This window comes from Acipenser ruthenus, chromosome 55 (genome assembly GCF_902713425.1).
Source record: "Acipenser ruthenus chromosome 55, fAciRut3.2 maternal haplotype, whole genome shotgun sequence".
NCBI lineage: Eukaryota > Metazoa > Chordata > Actinopteri > Acipenseriformes > Acipenseridae > Acipenser > Acipenser ruthenus.
Genome location: NC_081243.1, coordinates 387,501 through 409,726, shown reverse-complemented (window position 1 = coordinate 409,726; position 22,226 = coordinate 387,501). Strand labels below are relative to the sequence as shown.

Genomic DNA, 22,226 nt, shown 5'->3' with positions numbered 1-22,226 from the left:
CCCAAACTTACCCACAGTGTGTAATCATAACAAGCTCAGGTGTGACTGATTTAAACTCACAGTAAAACCAGGAATGGATCGACCTGCTACGCAATAGGAGTCTTAATTCCATCCCTTCAAATACCATAAAAAGTCATATCATTGCAGAAAAATACAACCCATATTACATGAGCTGAAAGCGTGGGGCACTCCCAGTATTGCAGGTGTTTCTTGCAGTTGTTGTTGTGTTTTTTTTTTTAAAATCCAGCTACTGTATTAAATATGATAAATAAGTCATCTGTGTTTCGACAGATGGATTTCTTTTGATATGAGACACCTCTCTGGTTTTGGTTTTATAGCCAGAAGCTTCCAGCTTTGTCTTTTTTGCAGCCTGCCGACCCCTCTGATCGTAAAAATACCCACCTCTCCCCCTTCCTCGCCAGAACTGTGTTACAAAAAAACATATGGGAGTCTTAAGCTCAAGGCATTTACAACCCCCTGTGCAATTCCATTTTAGCATGCAGCTCCCTTTTATGAACTGCGCGAAAGAGACTCTTTCTCTGTCTGGAAAAAACCGCATTGACCCGGGCGAGGCCAGGGAACGAAGGGAAGAGAGAGATGAAAAGAGGGAGAGGAGGAGCAGTGTGGAAGGAAGTGGGTTTGAAAGAAAGAATCGCTGGGCTGCAGTGTGGAAGGCAGTGGGGTTGAGTAGCTCAGTGGTTAGAGAAAGAAAGCGCTGGGCTGCAGTGTGGAAGGCAGTGGGGTTTGAGGAGCTCAGTGGTTAGATAAAGAAATCGCTGGGCTGCAGTGTGGAAGACAGTGGGTTCGAGGAGCTCAGTGGTTAGAGAAAGAAAGAAAGCGCAAAGATTTTTATTATTATTTGTTTATTTAGCAGACGCCTTTATCCAAGGCGACTTACAGAGACTAGGGGGTGTGAACTATGCATTAGCTGCAGAGTCACTTACAACTACGCCTCACCCGAAAGACGGAGCACAAGGAGGTGAAGTGACTTACTCAGGGTCACACAATGAATCAGTGGCTGAGGTGGGATTTGAACCAGGGATCTCCTGGTTACAAGCCCTTTTCTTTAACCACTGGACCACACAGCCTCCTCGATTGCCTCAGCAAACACTATAAACACACACGCAGATAGACACACACACACACACACACACGCAGATAGACACACACAGTGAGACAGACACATGCACACAATGGTGTACATGATATCTTGCAGGAATTAATTGAATTTTATTATTTTTTCTTCTTAAAGCACCACACAAGTGTTTTACCCTAGGGACACTGATACGCTACAACCAGACTGTGAATTCCGACTAGAGCCTTGCTGTCTGTCAAAAGATTTGATTAAAACAGTTGCTTTTTTTTTTTTTTTTCTTTGGTCGTCACTGGGATCACTTCAAAATGCATTTCTAGCCATTAGGCCGCAAATCCTGGGTCTGTCCTGGGGATTCTTCTGGGGCAGAGTGCAGGCCAGCTGGTCACAACTTGCCTGTTACTCCGGGTGGATTAAAATAAATAAATAAACATAAAACCAGCCTAGTTTCAGTTTAGAATGACAGAATATTGTGTTTTGTAAGTTGTAAGTTATATTATTTAGTTTTATGGACATCATATTTTTCAATTTAGTTGTGTTCTTTGAAGCTGTACTGATTTCTCTAGTTTTGGTTTCTCAATCACTGAAGTAGCTATGCAAAAAATAAAGCCTATTACCCACAGCTGAAGATCATTTGGGAAGGATGTACAGTTGTTAACACTCTGTGGTCCTATTTCACCAGTGGCAGCCTCATCCCATTGTAACTGCCCTATACTTGTGCTACCATTGCCCCTTGGTATAATACAGAACCCTTATTGCATTGCCATTGCAGTACCACTGTGTGTCTATCTGCAGCCTATCGGTTTTTTGATCAACAGAACAGACAGACCCCTTTTTTGTTTCTTATTAGTTTTTAACTCAATCGTATATTACTAATAAAACAAAACCCGAATTGCCAGGAGCTGTAACTTCAATATTTCGTCACTCTGCCTCTCTGATTTCCCTGAAACCATTTGGCACGATTTGAGAGTGCTCTGGGCTTGAAATCCAGACAGAAGGGGGGTGGGGGGCGGGGATGGGGCTGCAAGAGGTTCTGTTGTTTTGTCTTGGCTTTCCCTGTTTTTTTTTTTTTTTGGGGGGGGGGGTAGGGAGGGAGGAAGTCATTTTAACGGGTTTTTGAAAAGCTCACCCTTTTTCTTCAGTGCGAAATAATTTTCTGTGGTTTATGAAAATCAAAATGGTATAAAGGAGGCAGTGCGGTCCAGTGGTTAAAAAAAAAAAGGGCTTGTAACCAGGAGGTCCCCGGTTCAAATCCCACCTCAGCCACTGACTCATTGTGTGACCCTGAGCAAGTCACTTAACCTCCTTGTGCTCCGTCTTTCGGGTGAGATACATATAATATTATATGCGGGTTTTTTTAGAAGGAAAACAAAAATCATGACCCGAGGCATGTTATCATCACCATATTGTGGACTTTCTTTTTGGACTTATTTTTATTTATTTTTTTAGGTTTTTTAAGACTTGCTTTTGAAATCGAGTTTAGTCTACCCAAGGCCATAGTCTGACTTTTTAAAATCCTTACATTTTTTTTTTTTATAAACCCGGGAGATTTGCTATCAATAAAAAGAATGATTTTAAAATACTATAATAACTGTAAATCCTTCCCCAATTCTTTTTAAATCCGCTTTTAATCCCAGCCCTGTTGGCTAATCCAGCCCCAGGCTTCCCCTTCCATTGTAGGCCTCTGGTTTTGTTTTGGTGTGGAGAGACAGAGAATGGCTCTACTGTACTTCAAAAGAAAATGGAGATATACTTCTTTTGTCCTAAATCCCAGGTGTAACCCCTGGATCGGGCTGTTTTGTGCTTCTCTAGGGTTAGTGAGTGCTTTGGGGGGAAAGAAGGATTATTTACAAAGGGCGTTTTGTTATTCATGAGGCAGGGATGGGTCTACATGTCTCACATCTGTGTGCTTCGCATTGAATAATACCCCTTACCCCTCCCTCCCATCTCCTGCTTTTGAGACTGGAGTGGGTCCATTTGAAATATATACTAGCGCTATTACCAACACAAAGAAAGCGTTACTTTACAAAGGCTGTTTTTTGAAGTGGGTCTAAAAAACAAACAAAAGAGTTCTGTAGAAATCTAAATACAGTAGCAAAAAAGATAAAGGATTCACCCAAAGTATTACTGAGAATGGTTTGCGTGTCCTAGATTTTGTTTTACTTAGAAATACTTCAAATAAATGAATATATTCAATGACAAACCTTTTTTCAACGTTTTTAAAGACTTCAATAAATAGTCGAAACTATTGTCACTGGATGCGTTTCCTTTATTATTATTATTATTTATTTATTAGCAGACGCCCTTATCCAGGACGACTTACAATTTTTACAAGATATCACATTATTTTTACATACAATTACCCATTTATACAGTTGGGTTTTTTACTGGAGCAATCTAGGTAAAGTACCTTGCTCAAGGGTACAGCAGCAGTGTCCCCCACCAGGGATTGAACCCACGACCCTCCGGTCAAGAGTCCAGAGCCCTGACCATGACTCCACACCGCTGATTTAACACTAAATATAACGCTATCAGGTGCCAATCAATGGCAATTAACTTTTTTTTTTAAAACAAATTTTCCTTTCCTGCCCGGGCACTGACAATTGTAAAGCTGAGGGAAGGACTTTTGTTTGAAAACCAGTAATTGACAAAATGTAGTTAATATAGGTTTAATTATTAACTAGTAATAGCCTATACTGAATATTGTAAGATGCAGCAAAAAAAAACACAAAGTAATGTATTTATGAAACTCTCAAAGATAGCAGCTTTGTCATAATCAAAAACAAAAAAGAAAGAAAAATGACATTTTAACCAAAACCTTTAACATTCTGGCTCCTCATTTTTTCTGTCCAACAGCCACCACTGATTTTTATATATATATGCAATTAAACCAATAATCTGAAGATAGTATACTGTCAAAAAACAGTAGTATTAAATCTCATCTTACCAGATGGCCTACAATTGAGTTATTCAGAGCACAAAAACCAATCCGAAGCATATAGGACAGGCTCTTTCAAAGCAAAGGTTATCGATATCTCCTACAGCAAACACACTCGGCCCACAAGATGTTTCTAATTGCTCTCTGAGATTAAAAATCTTTCATTTCAGTCATGAACCAGCTGATTCTAATGTGTCCTTATTATTATTTATTTCTTAGCAGACGCCCTTATCCAGGGCAACTTACAATTGTTACAAGATATCACATTATACATTATTTCACATTATACAGATATCACATTATTTTTACATACAATTACCCATTTATACAGTTGGGTTTTAACTGGAGCAATCTAGGTAAAGTACCTTGCTCAAGGGTACAGCAGCAGTGTCCCCCGCCTGGGATTGAACCCACGACCCTCCGGTCAAGAGTCCAGAGCCCTAACCACTACTCCACACTGTGTCCTGTACATTTTAATGTGCTTTGATGGGTATGCAATAAATATACTCCATGTTAAATTTTTTAAATACAAAGTGTTTTATTATATATATATATATAGTTTTATTTTAACTGCTTCAGAGTTGCTCCGACATCGACGAACTGAAGAAAAAAGAAAAAACATGTTTTCACTGTGAAAATCTATAATGAAGACGTTTGCTGTCAGGGTTTAAGCCCTAGTCAATCCATGGCTGATTATTCCAAGGCTGCCTGGTAGTGTTTTGTTCTGGGTAATAAAGTTTTTAAACTCCCCCCCCCCACCCCGCGGGACTGTGGCAGCTGAAGTTTCCACAAAGAAGAGGGACAGATTTAACAACCTCTTCTCTCTCTCTCTCCGTCCCTCCTCCCCTCCTTCCCTCCCTCCCTCACAACTCCCTTCCCAGCTCTGGCCCTGGAAAACTGCCTCTAAGGAATTCGAGATCTGGTCATATTATCCTGGCTCGTTCGATAGAGAAGGAAGACGGAGGCATTCTTTTGAGATTTATTTTTTATTATTTTAATCGTTTTGTCAGGGCTGATGCTGCTCCTGTTTTTTTTTTTAATGCATTTTTGAACCCTTGCGATCGATTTTCATTGGATTTATAATTAAGTTCTTTCAACACTAAAGTAAATGCATACAGAGTGTGTCTACAAATGTAATACCGTAAGCAGATTTATTACAAACACATAGACAATATTCAATAGCTCAAGAAAGAAAGAAAAAATAAAGAAAGGAAGCGCTGGGCTGCAGTGTGGAAGGCAGCGGGTTTGAGGAGCTCAGTGGTTAGATAAAGAAAGCGCTGGGCTGCAGTGTGGAAGGCAGCGGGTTTGAGTCGCTCAGTGGTTAGAGAAAGAAAGCGCTGGGCTGCAGTGTGGAAGGCAGCGGGTTTGAGGAGCTCAGTGGTTAGATAAAGAAAGCGCTGGGCTGCAGTGTGGAAGGCAGCGTGTTCGAGGAGCTCAGTGGTTAGATAAAGAAAGCGCTGGGCTGCAGTGTGGAAGGCAGCGGGTTTGAGGAGCTCAGTGGTTAGATAAAGAAAGCGCTGGGCTGCAGTGTGGAAGGCAGCGGGTTTGAGTCGCTCAGTAAAGAAAAGAAGCAAGCACCACTTGAATATTAAAACCTCAAAACCCTACTTGGGTCTTTTTTTTCCAATTTGAAGGAACGTCTCTTCTGAACCGTAGCTCCTAAGCAATTCCAGTAACGCGAAGTCGCTGGCCCGCGGTACACTAGGGGTTAACTGGCTGCCATCTCTTGGGGGTCGTTGACGAAGTTCAACACTTTTACAAGGACTGCGACGTGGCCCAGGGGAGCCGTGACTGCCTGCCTCATAATGTGCTTTTTACATTTTCCAGAACGCGTTGACAGTCCCTTGGCTTTAACCCAGGACTTGAGCTCCACTCCTCTGGAAAGCTCCATTACCTGGTACCAGCCATTGAAAAGCAGACACATCACAATGTCTTTAATCCTTACTGAGAGTAGTGCTATATACACACTCCCTGGCCACTTTATTAGGACATGTTTGACCAGTTCTACCTCTTAACACCATCGCGACTGCACGTGATGTCACTGTGATGTCACCGTGATGTCATAATGTGTTTTTAATTGAAATGCTGTAGCCTATATGAAATGTATAATATAGGCTGTTCTGTGCATGTAGCTTTTTTTTTTTGTCAACCTTCTAGTTTGGCTTTTTAAAATACCGTCGTTTTTATGTTAGAAAGAATTCACCAGGTGTTTTTTTTTTGGTTTTTTTTCAATCTTTTATTTTTCAATTCAAGCATAGAATGGGTGAAACAGACCTTTGTGCTTTTAAAAAAAAACAAACACAACTTTTTATGCCATTGAAAAACATCTCATTTAGCGAAACCCTTTTGTTATATTCAATATACAACAAAACCACGGTTACCAACATTCTAACTGAAATAACGTTTGGACACAGCGGAGTTAGCTTGTGTAGGATCTTTTATCCTGTTTTGTTTTTGTGTGCCCCATTTTCAAATCAAACTAGTAACTGTCACCGTATACCTAAAGCAAAAAGCTTTACCTACACCTTAACCCTCTAATTTCAAAGTAGGCGCTTTGACTGACAGGCGCTCTAGCTGGCAAATGAAAGTGCACAATCAGTGCGGGTCTTGATGACTGACAGTCATTTCAACGAATGAGAGCATTCTAGCGCTGCTTCAGTCAACAAGATCTGTCAAAACAGGGTGAGATGACTGACAGCAACCCCCAGCCATTCAGAGCATAACGGAGGCGGGACAAACAGCAAGTATAAAAACCACACAAACCAGAGAGGATTTCTAATTTTTTGGAAAGAAAATAAAAAACAGCGACGTTTATCATATATAAATTTATTTCAGTCAAGCTCATATTTTTGGGTCATTTTGAGGTTTAACAAGCTTTGCTGATTTTAATATCGCACACGCACGCACACACACACACACACACCCCTTGTTCCAATCGCTTCGCAGCAGGAGGCGAGTCAAGGGTCACGGCTGGGGTCGGGTCAAAGGTCGCCCGATGGCACTTTTAATAGATTCGAAGGAGAGGTGCATCTCCATCCGCAGTGGGTTCAGAACAGAGGGAGTGTTTTTACTGTACGCAACTGCATAGTTTTGGCAGCAGTGTGGAGTAGTGGTTAGGGCTCTGGACTCTTGAGCGGAGGGTCTTGGGTTCAATCCCAGGTGGGGGGACACTGCTGCTGTACCCTTGAGCAAGGTACTTTACCTAGATTGCTCCAGTAAAAACCCAACTGTATAAATGGGTAATTGTATGTAAAAATAATGTGATATCTTGTAATATTTGGATAAGGGCGTCTGCTAAGAAATAAATAATAATAATAACTGGATAGGCCTCCAGCCCTGTAATGCTTTTAGACGGATCTCATTTAGAAAGAATCAAGGGCTAATTGAATTAAAGCTTGGGAAATGTACACAGCATGTTATAGCACAATGCTGGAAGATTACGTTAAGGGGATAATCCTTCGCTGGGCTTTTTTTTCAGTTATTATTATTATTTATTTCTTAGCAGACGTCCTTATCCAGGGCGACTTACAATTGTTACAAGACATCACATTATTTTTTACATACAATTCCCCATTTATACAGTTGGGTTTTTTCCTGGAGCGATCTAGGTAAAGTACCATGCTTAAGGGTACATCAGCAGTGTCCCCCCCCACCTGGGATTGAACCCACGACCCTCCGGTCAAGAGTCCAGTGCCCCTAACCACTACTCCACACTGCTGCAGGGCTTATGCTAAACAATACGTTATTCAGCAGGTTTCGTTCGACTACGAAGCAAAATTTAGTTCTATAGGGTGATGCAGAACTTTGCAGATCACCTGCAGGGTGATGAATGTGACCCTTTGAACTGTCGTTTTGATCCCTGACAGCTGTCGAGTGATGGCTGCACTCCCTAAGAGCCAGGAAAGCTCTGAGGGATGGGCAGCACACAGAGAGCCAGCGAGGCAGGCCATCCGTCTTTCGCGATGCAGGAGTCGGCACTGATTTATGGACTTTGTGAATCGGAGCATATGTTCAGCATAAGCCCTGTTTGGAGGCTTGTTTAGCCAGGAAGATTTCCGATGTAGGCTGACTGGCCTGAAAAATATACCTGCTAGCCCACAATGCTAGACGGAGTCGCCATCCCCTCCCCCCAGAGTAAAATTATAGCAAAGTGAAATAAATATAAAGCATGGTAAAAGCATATATATGTATAAAAAAACCACTGTAAATTAACCTTTATGAAAGTTTCCCATAGTAAAAGCACAGCAAAGTGTAATAAAGCACAGTGAAAGCATGGTAAAGAATAGAGAGGTATGCTAAAGCATAGGCAAGCATTGTAAAGCACAGAGAGGTCTGGTAAAGCATAGGGAAGCATCGTAAAGCACAGAGAGGTCTGGTAAAGCATAGGGAAGCATCGTAAAGCACAGAGGTCTGGTAAAGCATAGGGAAGCATCGTAAAGCACAGAGAGGTCTGGTAAAGCATAGGGAAGCATTGTAAAGCACAGAGAGGTGTGGTAAAGCATAGGGAAGCATTGTAAAGCACAGAGAGGTGTGGTAAAGCATAGGGATGCATTGTAAAGCACAGAGAGGTATGGTAAAGCATAGGGAAGCATTGTAAAGCACAGAGTTGCGATAAAGCATGGGACTTCCTGGGCAGGTGGTGGTGAAGCTGTGTTCACCTGGTAAACACCTGGTTTTTTGCTCAATCAGTCATGTGACTTCTGACATCTGTCATAACGTCGATGGCATTCATAGAATCCTTTTTGAGGAATGGCAACTGATTAAAAAAAGCTGGCCCTGACACAAACTAAATGAAACACTCGGGGGGGGGGGGGGGGGGGGGGGGGGGGGGGGGGTGTCAAGTTGTCACTTAACTCTTAGCTCCTGATCATCGATGAATCTCCAGATGAGCCTGTCGCAGTCTGATTCTCCAAGCTCCAGGAAGTACATCCTTTGATAGCTTGCCAGTTCAACTGAAGCCTTTTCAACTGCAGTAGAGAGGCTTAACGAACGAGTGGGCACATGCAAGAGCACTTTGCGATTTACTCTTCCAAGCAGGATTTAAGACGTTTCGAGGTTTTTTTTTTTGCATTGCATTGCACGAAAACTCATTGAACGTCTTCCAAACCGAACCTGAGGGCTTTCGCGTAGGATTTTGCTGCGTTGTGTAAAACGTGACGGTTGCATTTAGCTTGTTGGCTCCATAATCACTGACATCTTGCAGGTCCAACCCAAACTCATTTTTTAGCTTGTTTTTTACGTCCTGATCTACAGTCCGGTGAATCATCATAAAAATCCAAACGGACGTCATTTATCCTTCTTTCAACATAAAAAAAAAGAGCAACGCAGAAAAAACTACAGGCTTCCTTTGTTTGAAGCATCAGTAGCCACTGCAAAGGGAGAAACTGTTTTGCTTTGATCTTTCCACCTGCTGTTTCGACAGAAAACTGTCAAAATACATTCTCAACTAAACTAGACTTTTTTTCCCAGCTTCATTTTGTTTTGCCGCAGAGGAATCAGCGTGTAGCCTAGTAGCTAAGTAGCAGTCCCATTGACAAGAAACTTTAGATGTGCTGAAAGACGTAGGCCAATTCACTTGCAGCCAGTGTCATCTGTAACTGTTTCTCTGTGTGAAAAACATTGATTGTATTTTACAGTATCAATCAATTTCATTTTTATATAGAGCTTTTCCTGTAGATCCTCTCAAAGCGCTGTCCGTACCATAAAATACATCAGCAATTGTTAACGTCAGATACATAAATTAGAAACGGTATTTAAAAAACAAAGCCATTTTTAAAAGAGAGTTAAATACAAAAACCTTTACAGTATATAAACACATGTGAAACCTCCATTATAAGTTGTACTGAAAAAAACAGTTAATGTTAAAATCCGCCTGTGAAGGACACTGTCTCTCGCTGGAGGCTAAACGTGGTGCTTAATGCCCTCATAAAGCCTCCATTTGAAGCCCTGAATTTATCATTTTAAAACTGCTTTCTTGTTCCTCAGAGCGGGTGAGTGCGATGCAGGCGTTCTCTCTTGCAAAAGCCTGCTTCATTTTTTCAGAGGCCAGGACAAAAGTCACGCTAAGCAGACGCTGTCCAAGTGGATAGCAGACGCAGTCAGGTCTCCCTATGAGCTGGCCAACTTGCCCCCTGCAGAAAAGCTCACTGCCCATTCCACCAAGGGGCACAGCAACTTCGTGGGCTTCATTCCAGGGTACCTCTGTCAAGGGCATATGCGATGCGACAGTGTGGGCTCCTCCCCATACCATGTCGTGTTTTTGGAACTAGAGTGTTAAGGATACTTGATACAGGGGTTCTGAATGGTAACGCACAGAGCAGCCTTTGGCGCAGCCTTGTAGCATTCTGGTCGTTCTGAAATTTTGTCCTTTGCGACGGCTTTGGTACACTCACCCATTCGGTAACAATTACATTTCTATGAAAGGTCTAAAAATATAAAAAATAAGTCTCCCTCTCGCATTCCATCTCCGGTAATGCCAGTACTGGTTTAATTGATGCCACCTTGTCAACACTAATTAGCCAAGCACCCACAACAGGGGAGAATCTAATTAAAGGACAAATGATGTTTGTCACTTCAGACTGTCTCTGTGATTTTAAAGAAGCGGCTTATTCATTATCACCCCTGCTGTGTGGTGACAGGGACACAGGGCAGGCTTCCTGAGATTCATGTGTATCTATCTGTTTGAGATAAAACTTGCTTTATGCATACTTGGAGCTCATGCAGGTTTGGGGAGTCCAAACCAGAAAGGACTGTTTTAAATTGGGGGGGGGGGGGGGGGAAATCGGGGGGTAAATAAGGGTTGGGTGGACGTGATTCACAATTTTGCTTAAGCAAATTTATAAGCATTTTTTTGGAGTAATCAAGGGACCCAGGGTATACCAGGAGAACATGCCCCACACCAGGGTGATGCTAACCCCCCTCAGGATAGCCAGACAGGCCCTATTAATGAGAATTCGGTGAATTTAGGTCACCAGCGAGCTACTTTTTCAGTACACAGACAGCTTTACATTTTGAATTGCAAGTGGGTGTTTGCTCCAGTTTTTATTCATTTATTTATTTATTGCTGTCGGGTTCGATTAGGATTACTGCGTGCGATTGCAAAAAACGTGCTGTTTTTGTTTTACAAATTCCATTTTTTTTTTGTCCTTTTGAAGCAGAGTCTTCTTTCTGTATTTCCAGCAGATCACTTCAAAGACGTTCTGTTTTTAGAAAATGTTGTTTTTTTTTCCCCAGAGTAAGCTTGATGCTCTAGTTTACAGTGTTTTCTTAAAGTAAAACTTCCATCTTCTTCGTTTTTTTGTTTTTTTTTCCTGCTCTCTTTACATCATAATGTTTGCAATCAATCTTCATTTGTTGCCATTAATCAAACACTGGTGCATGGGTCCCAGATTTTATCAACTGGAATGCAGATCTAGACTTTGCTGCGGATGAGCTGAATATTGGACAATGACTAATCTGCCCTACATTAAAATTACATTTCGAATCGATAAAGAAAACAGAAGCATTGGTAGAAATGTGAATTGCGCAGCAGCAGCACTAATGTTTTTGTGTGTTTTAAAGTATATGCAAGCTGGCATATACTTTTAAATATAGAAGCAAGCTGGCAGTGTCTGTATTTAAATTGCATTCAGCTGTGGGACTTTAAAGGGAAGCGACTGTGAAGGGTGCGTTTTTAAAAAAAAAAAAAATTACAAAATTGTACGGACACCACCATTATTTATTTATGAATATATTTACCTTGTGTTCATCATTCTGCCCCTGCTACAGGTGTCTATGGACTTGATCTGATAGCCAGCAAAATGAATAGAGAGTAATATAAAGAAAGGCTGTAGAATTTTTTCCATTATAGCGTGCAGCTAGAATTTGATTATCTCTGGTTTTAAACATCGTATTGGGGATTGCTTAGAATGAATTCCCCATTCTGAAAGAACAGTGTGAACAGGAGGCTGTGTGGTCCAGTGGTTAAAGAAAAGGGCTTGTAATCAGGAGGTCCCCGGTTCAAATCCCACCTCAGCCACTGATTCATTGTGTGACCCTGAGCAAGTCACTTAACCTCCTTGTGCTCCGTCTTTCGGGTGAGACGTAGTTGTAAGTGACTCTGCAGCTGATGCATAGTTCACACACCCTAGTCTCTGTAAGTTGCCTTGGGTAAAGGCGTCTGCTAAATAAACTAATAATAAATATACATATTTTTTGTCACTTAAATAAATCCAGCAAGCGTTTGCCTGTGACGCTGCATTCAGGAACCTGGCAGCCGGTTTAGTTTGCTTCCTGTGAACAATTGAACACACACTGCACAGAGCTGCAGGATTTCTTTAAAATGTCTTCAAGGAAAAGACACCAGCTGCATCAAAGATCGGAAATATATTTCACTAGAAGAAGGGGACATTTCACGTGCCTCCTTGTTATTTTTACATTTTATTTTATATTTTTTATTTTGTTTGATTAATTCACTGATGGTGAAAATAGAAAGTCTTTTAAAAGGGTGGACATTTAAAAAAAAAAAAAAAATTCTACAATTTTTAGCATTTACTGTTTTTCAGGTAAGCGTTTTAAATATGTAGGAACATTTGTTGTATAATGGCTCTGGAGAGATTTTGAATGTGACAACACAATTTCTGCTTTTGATAATCACTGTTTTTAATCATGAAATACATATTTTTTAATGCTGTGAAATGTCATTTTTTTTACAGTGGGGGAAAATAAATAAATAAAAAATACAGCCCCACTAATGGATAAGCGTTTCTGTTGCAGATCCGAGTGGATGGCATTCCTCCTCCTTCCCAGAATGCCCTGCTGTATGAGACCGTGCCGGTTGCAGAGGGCAGTCCAATACTGCGTGACATGGTCTTCAGTCCAGACTATCGGTTCATCTATCTGCTGAGTGACAAGCAGGTGAGATTCCCTCAAGGACCATATTTATATCATCCAAGGATGTGAAAACGCTTACCAGGAGGCTGTGTGGTCCAGTGGTTAAAGAAAAGGGTCTTGTAACCAGGAGGTCCCCGGTTCAAATCCCACCTCAGCCACTGACTCTGAGCGAGTCACTTCACCTCCTTGTGCTCCGTCTTTCGGGTGAGACGTAGTTGTAAGTGACTCTGCAGCTGATGCATAGTTCACACACCCTAGTCTCTGTAAGTCACCTTGGATAAAGGCGGCTGCTAAATAAACAAATAATAATAATGTGTTTATTGTAACTTTCAATCAACGCTTCTTATCGTGGAAGAAGGTGTATCGTGGTTTCCAACCTTTTCATCTCAAGTTGAAAACACTGCAACACGAATTCTAATTTGAGAATTGATACTTTTTAAGAGTTTTATAAAACCCCAAATGGATTTGGCACTAAGTTATTTACAGGGTCTCTTGACCCCTTCCAATCCAAGTCGTGCTGTAAGATCGCAGGATGTGGGGCTGCTGGTTGTTCCGAGAGTGAAATAAAACATTGAAAACCCCACTTTTATAAATTGGCTTTTACCATATATATATATATTGTTTTTAACAGTTTTAAAGGAATTGTCTTTGTATTATTTTGTAAAATGTTGTAAAGGGCTTTGAGGTCCTTGTGATGATGAAAGGCACTATATAAATGTCAATAAATAATATAAAATAAATACCAGTGTTTCCAGCAGGGACCACCAGGTGTACCAGTAACCATGTACAATCTTAAACGACTCTACCCCATTACAACCACTTTCCTCGCTGAAAATGTGATGGCATCCTCTAATCTGACCACAACCAAGGACACAGAGTGTCCGCTTTGATCCCCCATCAGCAACTTCACAACAAATACCTCTCATAGTAATCTGTCATTTCTCACACCCTCCGGTCAAGAGTCCAGAGCCCTAACCACTACTCCACACCGCTGCCACACTCATAGCAAAATACCACTGCAATACTGAAAATCACACACACACAAATACTTGGGTACTCCTAACCTCTCTCTGCAGGTTCTTCAGCTCCCCTGGCTAAGCTCCTGTCCCTCCTGTTTATTCGTAGGTGATCCGGGTTCCAGTGGAGAGCTGTGGGCAGTACCCTTCCTGTGGTGCTTGTTTGGGTTCTGGAGACCCACACTGTGGATGGTGTGTCCTTCATAACAAGTAGGTTCCCACTGCTAGTCTACCCCGAGTTGCGTGAAAAGAGTTTCTGTGCAATGCAAGTTTTCGAACAATGTTGGCGGTTCTTTCCCAGCAAGCACTGCGGTTAAGGTTGCTTCTGATAATCCTAACAAGTGCTGGTTTGATCGGCTCTGCTACCCCAGAGATTCACCTGTCTGTGTCTCTTCTCTGAGAAATGCTTGAGACTCTCATTGAAATCAAGTTTAATCCCAGAACTTCTATTTATGAGTGGGTGAGGTATAATCGGCATGGCTCCGAGTAAAAACAAAAAAAATAAGTTTGGAAAGCAGTATAGTATAAATAAAAAACTTTTGAAGTGAAATGTGGCTGTCCGATTCTGCACCTCCTTTTTAATGGCATCGTCACAGGGTCAACCAATCGGAGAGCCCCATTCACAGGAAGCACCGGTCAGGGTTCCACCTGCCTGCGACAGGAAGTGGAAGGTAGCAGCTCGATTGGCTGCCCTTCCTGTCACCCTGCCTGCTGGGAGAAGCTACAGGAAGCAGCTGGATAAGGGAGCTGCTGGCTTTCATTCCTGAAGCATCTGTAGCCTGAATCGATGCAGCAGAGAACAGGTTTTCATTAACAAACGGTCCAGCGACTGACTGGAATTGACTTTGGGGAAATAGTCACCATATTTAGACACTTACTTACAGGGCTTGATACTCCCACAGCCCTGGCATTCAGAATTTGTTGAGGCATGTTGTTGACCAGGAGCCAGGAGTTTGAACAGTCAGGCCCCTGATACAGTAAAGTTTGCTTATAGGAGCTATTCATGCAGCTATGAAGGATGGGATCCTTCAAGAAGCTGCTTGATGAGATTCTGGGATCAATAAGCTACTAACAACCAAACAAGCAAGATGGGCTGAATGGGGCCTCCTCTCGTTTGTAAACTTTCTTATGTTCTTATGAACAATTTTAACATCAAACTTATCATTTATCAGGGCTTGAGTATTGTAACACTTCATTTATGATCACGTTCTGGTTAATATCACATTTTATCATACACAAATTTTACCACCCCACCTTAATATCACTTTGGGAAAGCCTAGGGTTTGATTGAGAGATTTTGCTGTATTAAAAATTTTCTCGTGTCTTTTGAAATTTAAATTACAGCTTAGAAAAAGTTTGGAAGTTATGGCTATATATACTGCAGACTACAGCATACATTGCAGTGTTTGCTGTCAAAAAGTGCATCTGGGTAAAATTATTATTATTTGGTCATTTAGCAGATGCTTTTATCCAAAGCGACTTAGAGACTAGGGGGGCGAACTCTGTATCATCAACAACTGCTTCTGCAGAGTCACTTCCAATAGGAGCTCGTTTGTTTTACGTCTCATCCGAAGGACGGAGCACAAGGAGGTTCAGTGACTTGCTTAGGGTCACACACACACACACACACACACACACACACACACACACACACACACACAGGGAGTCAGTGGCTGCTGCAGAGTCACTTCCAATAGGAGCTCGTTTGTTTGACGTCTCGTCCTGAAGGACGGAGCACAAGGAGGTTCAGTGACTTGCTCAGGGTCACACACACACAGGGAGTCAGTGGCTGCTGCAGAGTCACTTCCAATAGGAGCTCGTTTGTTTGACGTCTCGTCCTGAAGGACGGAGCACAAGGAGGTTCAGTGACTTGCTCAGGGTCACACACACACACACACACACACAGGGAGTCAGTGGCTGAACCTCCTGGTATCCAGACCCTTTCTTTAACCGCTGGCCCACCAAGCCTGTCAGCTTTCTTCCCAAGTGTGTGGAATAATTTAGGAAACAGACACTGAGGAATTTATATATTTTGGCGTAAAATGAAGCATGATTGTAGGGCCACTGCAGCTGGAAACTATTTAATACAAAAAAAAAAAGGTCAATTCCCAAAAAACAAGAACAAACACTTTCCATTGTAATAGATCATCCCGTGTTTACATTTGGAGTAATTCAGTTTCATCATTTGTTTTCGCTCCTGTTCATAAACTTTCAGTACCCAGGCTTGATTTTAAGTGTTTATAGCTTGTTGCTGTACTGTGTTTTCAGGCTCCATATCCCCTAGAGAGTGGAAACCCAGCCCCGAAGTGTTGCTAGAAATGAGGGGAGGCTATCTCTAATCTAGCTCCTGGTTTTCGGGCCTGTTTTGACCTGCCTGCTGCTTTCTGTTGTTTTTTGGGTTTATTGACAAATTCCCTGTAGCCTGTTTAGCCCTCCAGCTATTTTATTAGGCAGTCTAGCTACCCAGGAGCACCATGGGAATCTTCTGTCTCCATGGTAACCAGAAAACCTGCTACAGTGATTGGTAGAGCAGTCATAACCAGCCCTTGTTATTGTGTTTCTCCTGTTGCTGTTTTTTAAAAAAAAATTATTTTGTATTGTTTTTTTTTTAAGCTGGCAAAAAACAAATGGTCTTGTCTTACTAAACCAGTGATATTCTGTGTAAGCGAGACCATCGTCAGCTATCGCTGTGAAATGGTCAGTCAGTTTCCTATACCCTATTGATACAGGTCTGAGTGATAATCGTTTTTTTTTTTAATAAAACTCAGAAAGTTTCTCTCCCAAACAGATTTGCGATCTATTGTCGGTATCTTTGTAAAATTTTATCGAAGGGAACCTGACAATTTGGGATCTGCCTCTCCCTCTCCCTCTCTCTCTCTCTCTCTCTCTCTCTCTCTCTCTCTCTCTCTCTCTCTCCCTCTCCCTCTCCCTCTCTCTCTCTCTCTCTCTCTCTCTCTCTCTCTCTCTCTCTCTCTCTCTCTCTCTCTCTCTCTCTGGTAACTGAGGAGGGGGATTGAAGCACGGAGGGGCTCCTTTTGAATTTGTCTAATGGATGGTTTGAAAGGGGGGAGGGGTGGAGGACAGTCTGTCTTTCCAAATTAAGTGGGGGAAATGGAAGCAGCAGAGTGTTTATCTTGTCATGGGTGGAAGATGAATGGATAATGAGAACGTGGGCCGGGGGGGGGGGGGAGAGGGGGGGGGGGTAGGGGGTTCATCACGGTTTTTCATATGCTGCTTACCACGTTATTTATGTTCACCTGTCACCTTGTCTCTGTACAGATTCATCTTGGTGCAATGTATATTTCTCTTGCAATCTTTATCTGTCATGAACAGTCTGTATGCATTTTGAGCATCTGCCTGTACACATGTAATTCACAATATATCTGTCCTAACCCTAGATCTCCCTAGATCACGTAGCTAATATCGCACATCTATTTTATAATACAATTATTTCCATCATTTTCCCCAGATATCCCAACATTGATCAAGACAATTGAGCAACACTAGATCCTAGATCAAATCTCCATTCTTTTTAGTATTTATTATTTAAAAATGAAGCAAAGTTTCGGCCAGGCTGAATAGACACGGCCACGCCATTAAACACACTGACGCCGGACCTCAATACAGTTAATTAATAATAGCAATTAAAATATTCATCATCCAAAGTGCAAACCATGCTGTTAAAATGCAATGCAAATATTTGAAAACATGCATGCTTCTATAGGGTTGTTTTTTTTTTTTTTTTTGCTTGGCTTGGGTGAGTTTGCTGTGGTGGTATGCGCTGGGCTGCCTGTATTAATCCATTCATCCTCTCCCCTCTCCCCTCTCCCTCTCTTCCCCTCTGTGTTAACCAGGTGCTCCCGGCAGGGGGAGTGTGAGAAATGGAGCGAACCTCGCAGGTTCACTTCAGAGCTGAGTCACTGCGTGGAGCTCAGCGTGACTCCCAACAACATCTCCGTCACCACCTCAGATGTGCAGGTAGGACCACACTGAACTGCCTCCCTTGGTAAAGGCACGGCCGCGTGGTGTGTAGGGGGGAGTCACACAGTCAAGGGAGCGCAGGGGTCCCCGAGGGTCTCCTCTGGTAAAGGCAGAGCCGCGTGGTGTGCAGGGGGGAGTCACACAGTCAGGGCAGCGCAGGGGTCCCCGAGGGTCTCCCCTGGTAAAGGCAGAGCCGCGTGGTGTGCAGGGGGGAGTCACACAGTCAGGGGAGCGCAGGGGCCCCCGAGGGTCTCCCTTGGTAAAGGCACGGCCGCGTGGTGTGCAGGGGGGAGTCACACAGTCAGGGGAGCGCAGGGGCCCCCGAGGGTCTCCCTTGGTAAAGGCACGGCCGCGTGGTGTGCAGGGGGGAGTCACAGAGTCAGGAGAGCGCAGGTTTCTGGCTGTTAAAGCCACTTTTGGAACGTGACGAGACTGAATCCTCTTTTCCTCTGCAGTTGACGCTGCGGGTACGGAATGTTCCGGACCTGAAGGCGGGGGGTGACGTGCTCCTTTGATGACCTCACAGAGAGCGAGGGGGCGCTCCTGCCTCGAGGACAGGTGCTGTGTGTGTCCCCGTCCCTCCGGGAGGTCCCCACTCTGACCCACGGGCATGGTAAGAGAAACCACCAACCACTTTGAGAGAGTGTTCCTTTTGTGAGAGTATTACATCATTCATTAAAATTAAAATCTGTTTTACAAGCATCAAATTGTTTAATCTAATCTAAGATTAAACACTACAGCGATAAAACATTTACCAGGGTTTAAAGGAATGAGCTATGAATAGAGGCTGAAGGAAATGATTTTATTTAGCCTTGAACAATTTGGGCTTTGATCTTTTGAAATTCTTAGAGCTGACAGAGTTAGGCAATGACAGAGTTAGGCAATTCTCCCCTCACCACAGAGAGTGGTGAGGGGATGGAATGGGTTACCTAGTCATGTTGTTGAAGGAGACTCTTCTTCACACAGAGAGCGGTGAGGGGATGGAATGGGTTACCTAGTCATGTTGTTGAAGGAGACTCTTCTTCACACAGAGGGTGGTGAGGGGATGGAATGGGTTACCTAGTCATGTTGCTGAAGGAGACTCTTCTTCACACAGAGAGTGGTGAGGGGATGGAATGGGTTACCTAGTCATGTTGTTGAAGGAGACTCTTCTTCACACAGAGAGTGGTGAGGGGATGGAATGGGTTACCTAGTCATGTTGTTGAAGGAGACTCTTCTTCACACAGAGAGCGGTGAGGGGATGGAATGGGTTACCTAGTCATGTTGTTGAAGGAGACTCTTTTTCACACAGAGAGCGGTGAGGGGATGGAATGGGTTACCTAGTCATGTTGTTGAAGGAGACTCTTCTTCACACAGAGAGCGGTGAGGGGATGGAATGGGTTACCTAGTCATGTTGTTGAAGGAGACTCTTCTTCACACACAGAGTGGTGAGGGGATGGAATGGGTTACCTAGTCATGTTGTTGAAGGAGACTCTTCTTCAGACAGAGAGTGGTGAGGGGATTGAATGGGTTACCTAGTCATGTTTTTGAAGGAGACTCTTCTTCACACAGAGAGTGGTGAGGGGATGGAATGGGTTACCTAGTCATGTTGCTGAAGGAGACTCTTCTTCACACAGAGAGTGGTGAGGGGAAACACTGTGGTCCCAGTTGCATACAACAAATGACATTAAACCGAAGTGGCTATGGTATGTCCTAATCAAGTTTTTTTTGTTGTTGTTTTCAGGAGACAAGCGTGTCGTGAAGCTGTACCTGAAATCTAAAGAGACTGGGAGGAAGTTTGTCAGCACGGATTTCGTTTTCTACAACTGCAGTGTGCTGCAATCGTAAGTTTTATCCAGCCTCACTTCAAATGACTTCATCACAATACTCAGGATTATCTGCAACTCCACGCTTTCCTACATTTTGGAATTGGATCATCTTTCTTTTGGTTTTAGAGATTTGTGAATTGCTCAGAGCCTTCTGCCCTTTAGTTATTTATTTTTTAGCAGACACCCTTATCCAGGACGACTTACAGTTACATTATTTTTTACACTATTTTGACATACAATTACCCATTTATACAGTTGGGTTTTTTTACTGGAGCAATCTAGGTAAAGTACCTTGCTCAAGGGTACAGCAGCAGTGTCCCCCCACCTGGGATTGAACCCACGACCCTCCGGTCAAGAGTCCAGAGCTCTAACGTCTCTGTGTGGCGCATATTTACTCTTTGCCATTGTCATTTTTATTGTTTTCCAGGACCCCCTTATAAACGAGGCCTCAATTGGTAAATCTCCTGGTTTTAAATAAATGAATAAAATTCAATTTGGATCATAATTCTGCTGCATCGTCGGGTCTCCCAGTGATTCGGCACCTTAGTTTTACGGCAGGACACCTTGCATCTATTTTAATAATCTAAACAGTGCCAGGTCTAAATACCACCGCTTTTTAACTTAATCCAGCTGGATAAACAGACCCTCCCCTACACACACACACACACACACACACACACACTGAAACTGTGTGCTTGCTTGTTTGGCAGCACATCATCCTTCAAATACACAGCATTGTATTTCTGAAGGAAATTGCTTGGCTGCTGCCAGCACACACAACAATCAATTCTCGTGTGCCAGCCCAGCAGCCTGCATAATCTACAGCTCTTCAGCTGGCTCGCTGGTTGCTGTGGCAACTCAAGACTGAGGCCTACCTGTCTCCTAGAAGCCTTGGATCCAGGCTTCCCGTTTCTATAAAATTCCTGTGGGAACATTTAGCCGTTTGAATTGTTCTCCCTCGTGAACGGTCACAGGCAGGAGATTAGCCTTCAAGATTGCTAGCTTTCCCACAATTCTTCTGTTTCTATGCCCACTTCCTGTTCACTCTTATCATCAAAGCCCTACCTGTAAACAAATGGCCGAAAGAATTTGTTGTGAGGGGATTGCTGAACAATGGCATGTGGTTTCCTGTAAAAGGATTTATTTAAGCACGACGTAAATGTTTATTATATTGAAGAGTCAAACACAGTACTTTCCACACTGCAGTCCAGTGATTTTCTTTCTTTCTTTCTTTCTTTCTCTAACCACTGAGCTCCTCAAACCCACTGCCTTCCACACTGCAGCCCAGCGCTTTCTTTCTCTAACCACTGAGCTCCTCAAACCCGCTGCCTTCCACACTGCAGCCCAGCGCTTTCTTTATCTAACCACTGAGCTCCTCAAACCCGCTGCCTTCCACACTGCAACCCAGCGCTTTCTTTATCTAACCACTGAGCTCCTCAAACCCGCTGCCTTCCACACTGCAGCCCAGCGCTTTCTTTATCTAACCACTGAGCTCCTCAAACCCGCTGCCTTCCACACTGCAGCCCAGCGCTTTCTTTATCTAACCACTGAGCTCCTCAAACCCGCTGCCTTCCACACTGCAGCCCAGCGCTTTCTTTAACCACTGAGCTCCTCGAACCCGCTGCCTTCCACACTGCAGCCCAGCGCTTTCTTTATCTAACCACTGAGCTCCTCAAACCCGCTGCCTTCCACACTGCAGCCCAGCGCTTTCTTTCTCTAACCACTGAGCTCCTCGAACCCGCTGCCTTCCACACTGCAGCCCAGCGCTTTCTTTATCTAACCACTGAGCTCCTCAAACCCGCTGCCTTCCACACTGCAGCCCAGCGCTTTCTTTCTCTAACCACTGAGCTCCTCGAACCCACTGCCTTCCACACTGCAGCCCAGCGCTTGCTTTCTCCTCGGGAGTTCATGGTCATTTCATCTGTGCATCAGGGCTCGTGAATTTCCCAGGATGCTGCTGAAATGGACTAAACTGGGCTGAATTTATGGGTTTTGTGGAGCTATTGCAGACGCAGCAAATTGTGGCTGCCCTTATTATTTACTGCAGGACTGGCTGCTTAATCTCCAGTTTGCTCAGCAGGCTTGGCTTCGGTCAGTACTGGAATGGGGCGCACAAAGGGCAGCTGTAATGGTAGAGAGTGAATCACAGTGAGAACATCTTTCTATTCTGACATCCCAATGCTATTACAATGATATGAACCCATTCACTTCCTCTGGTAAAGTACAGCTCTGGCCAAAAGTTTTGCATCACCCTATAAAACAAACTCATTTTGCTTCATAAAGTCGAATGCAACCTGCTGAATCATGTTACGTTAACATACAGAATTGCACACCGCTCTGTAGTTTTTCCATATGCGTAACGACAAACTGACAAATATAAAAATGTGACATTTCAAAATCTAACGTGAAATACTGTACTATTATTATGGCTTCCGGTAGACTTATTTTTTTTGCGATATCGTTTTGTAGTTTCTTCAATGACATGAGGTTAAATAAAAGATCTAAATTCTGTTCATATA

General features: G+C 43.1%; 1 protein-coding gene across 1 annotated transcript in view; it reads left to right on the top strand.

The window, feature by feature from the left end:
* LOC117401771 (plexin A3-like) overlaps positions 1 to 22,226 on the top strand; it is a 77,839-nt gene that overhangs the window by 22,078 nt on the left and 33,535 nt on the right. The window contains 6 exon segments of the mRNA XM_059017061.1: positions 12,786 to 12,926; positions 14,028 to 14,128; positions 17,773 to 17,896; positions 18,355 to 18,393; positions 18,395 to 18,512; positions 19,623 to 19,722. Coding sequence (XP_058873044.1) covers positions 12,786 to 12,926; positions 14,028 to 14,128; positions 17,773 to 17,896; positions 18,355 to 18,393; positions 18,395 to 18,512; positions 19,623 to 19,722 — 623 coding nt within the window.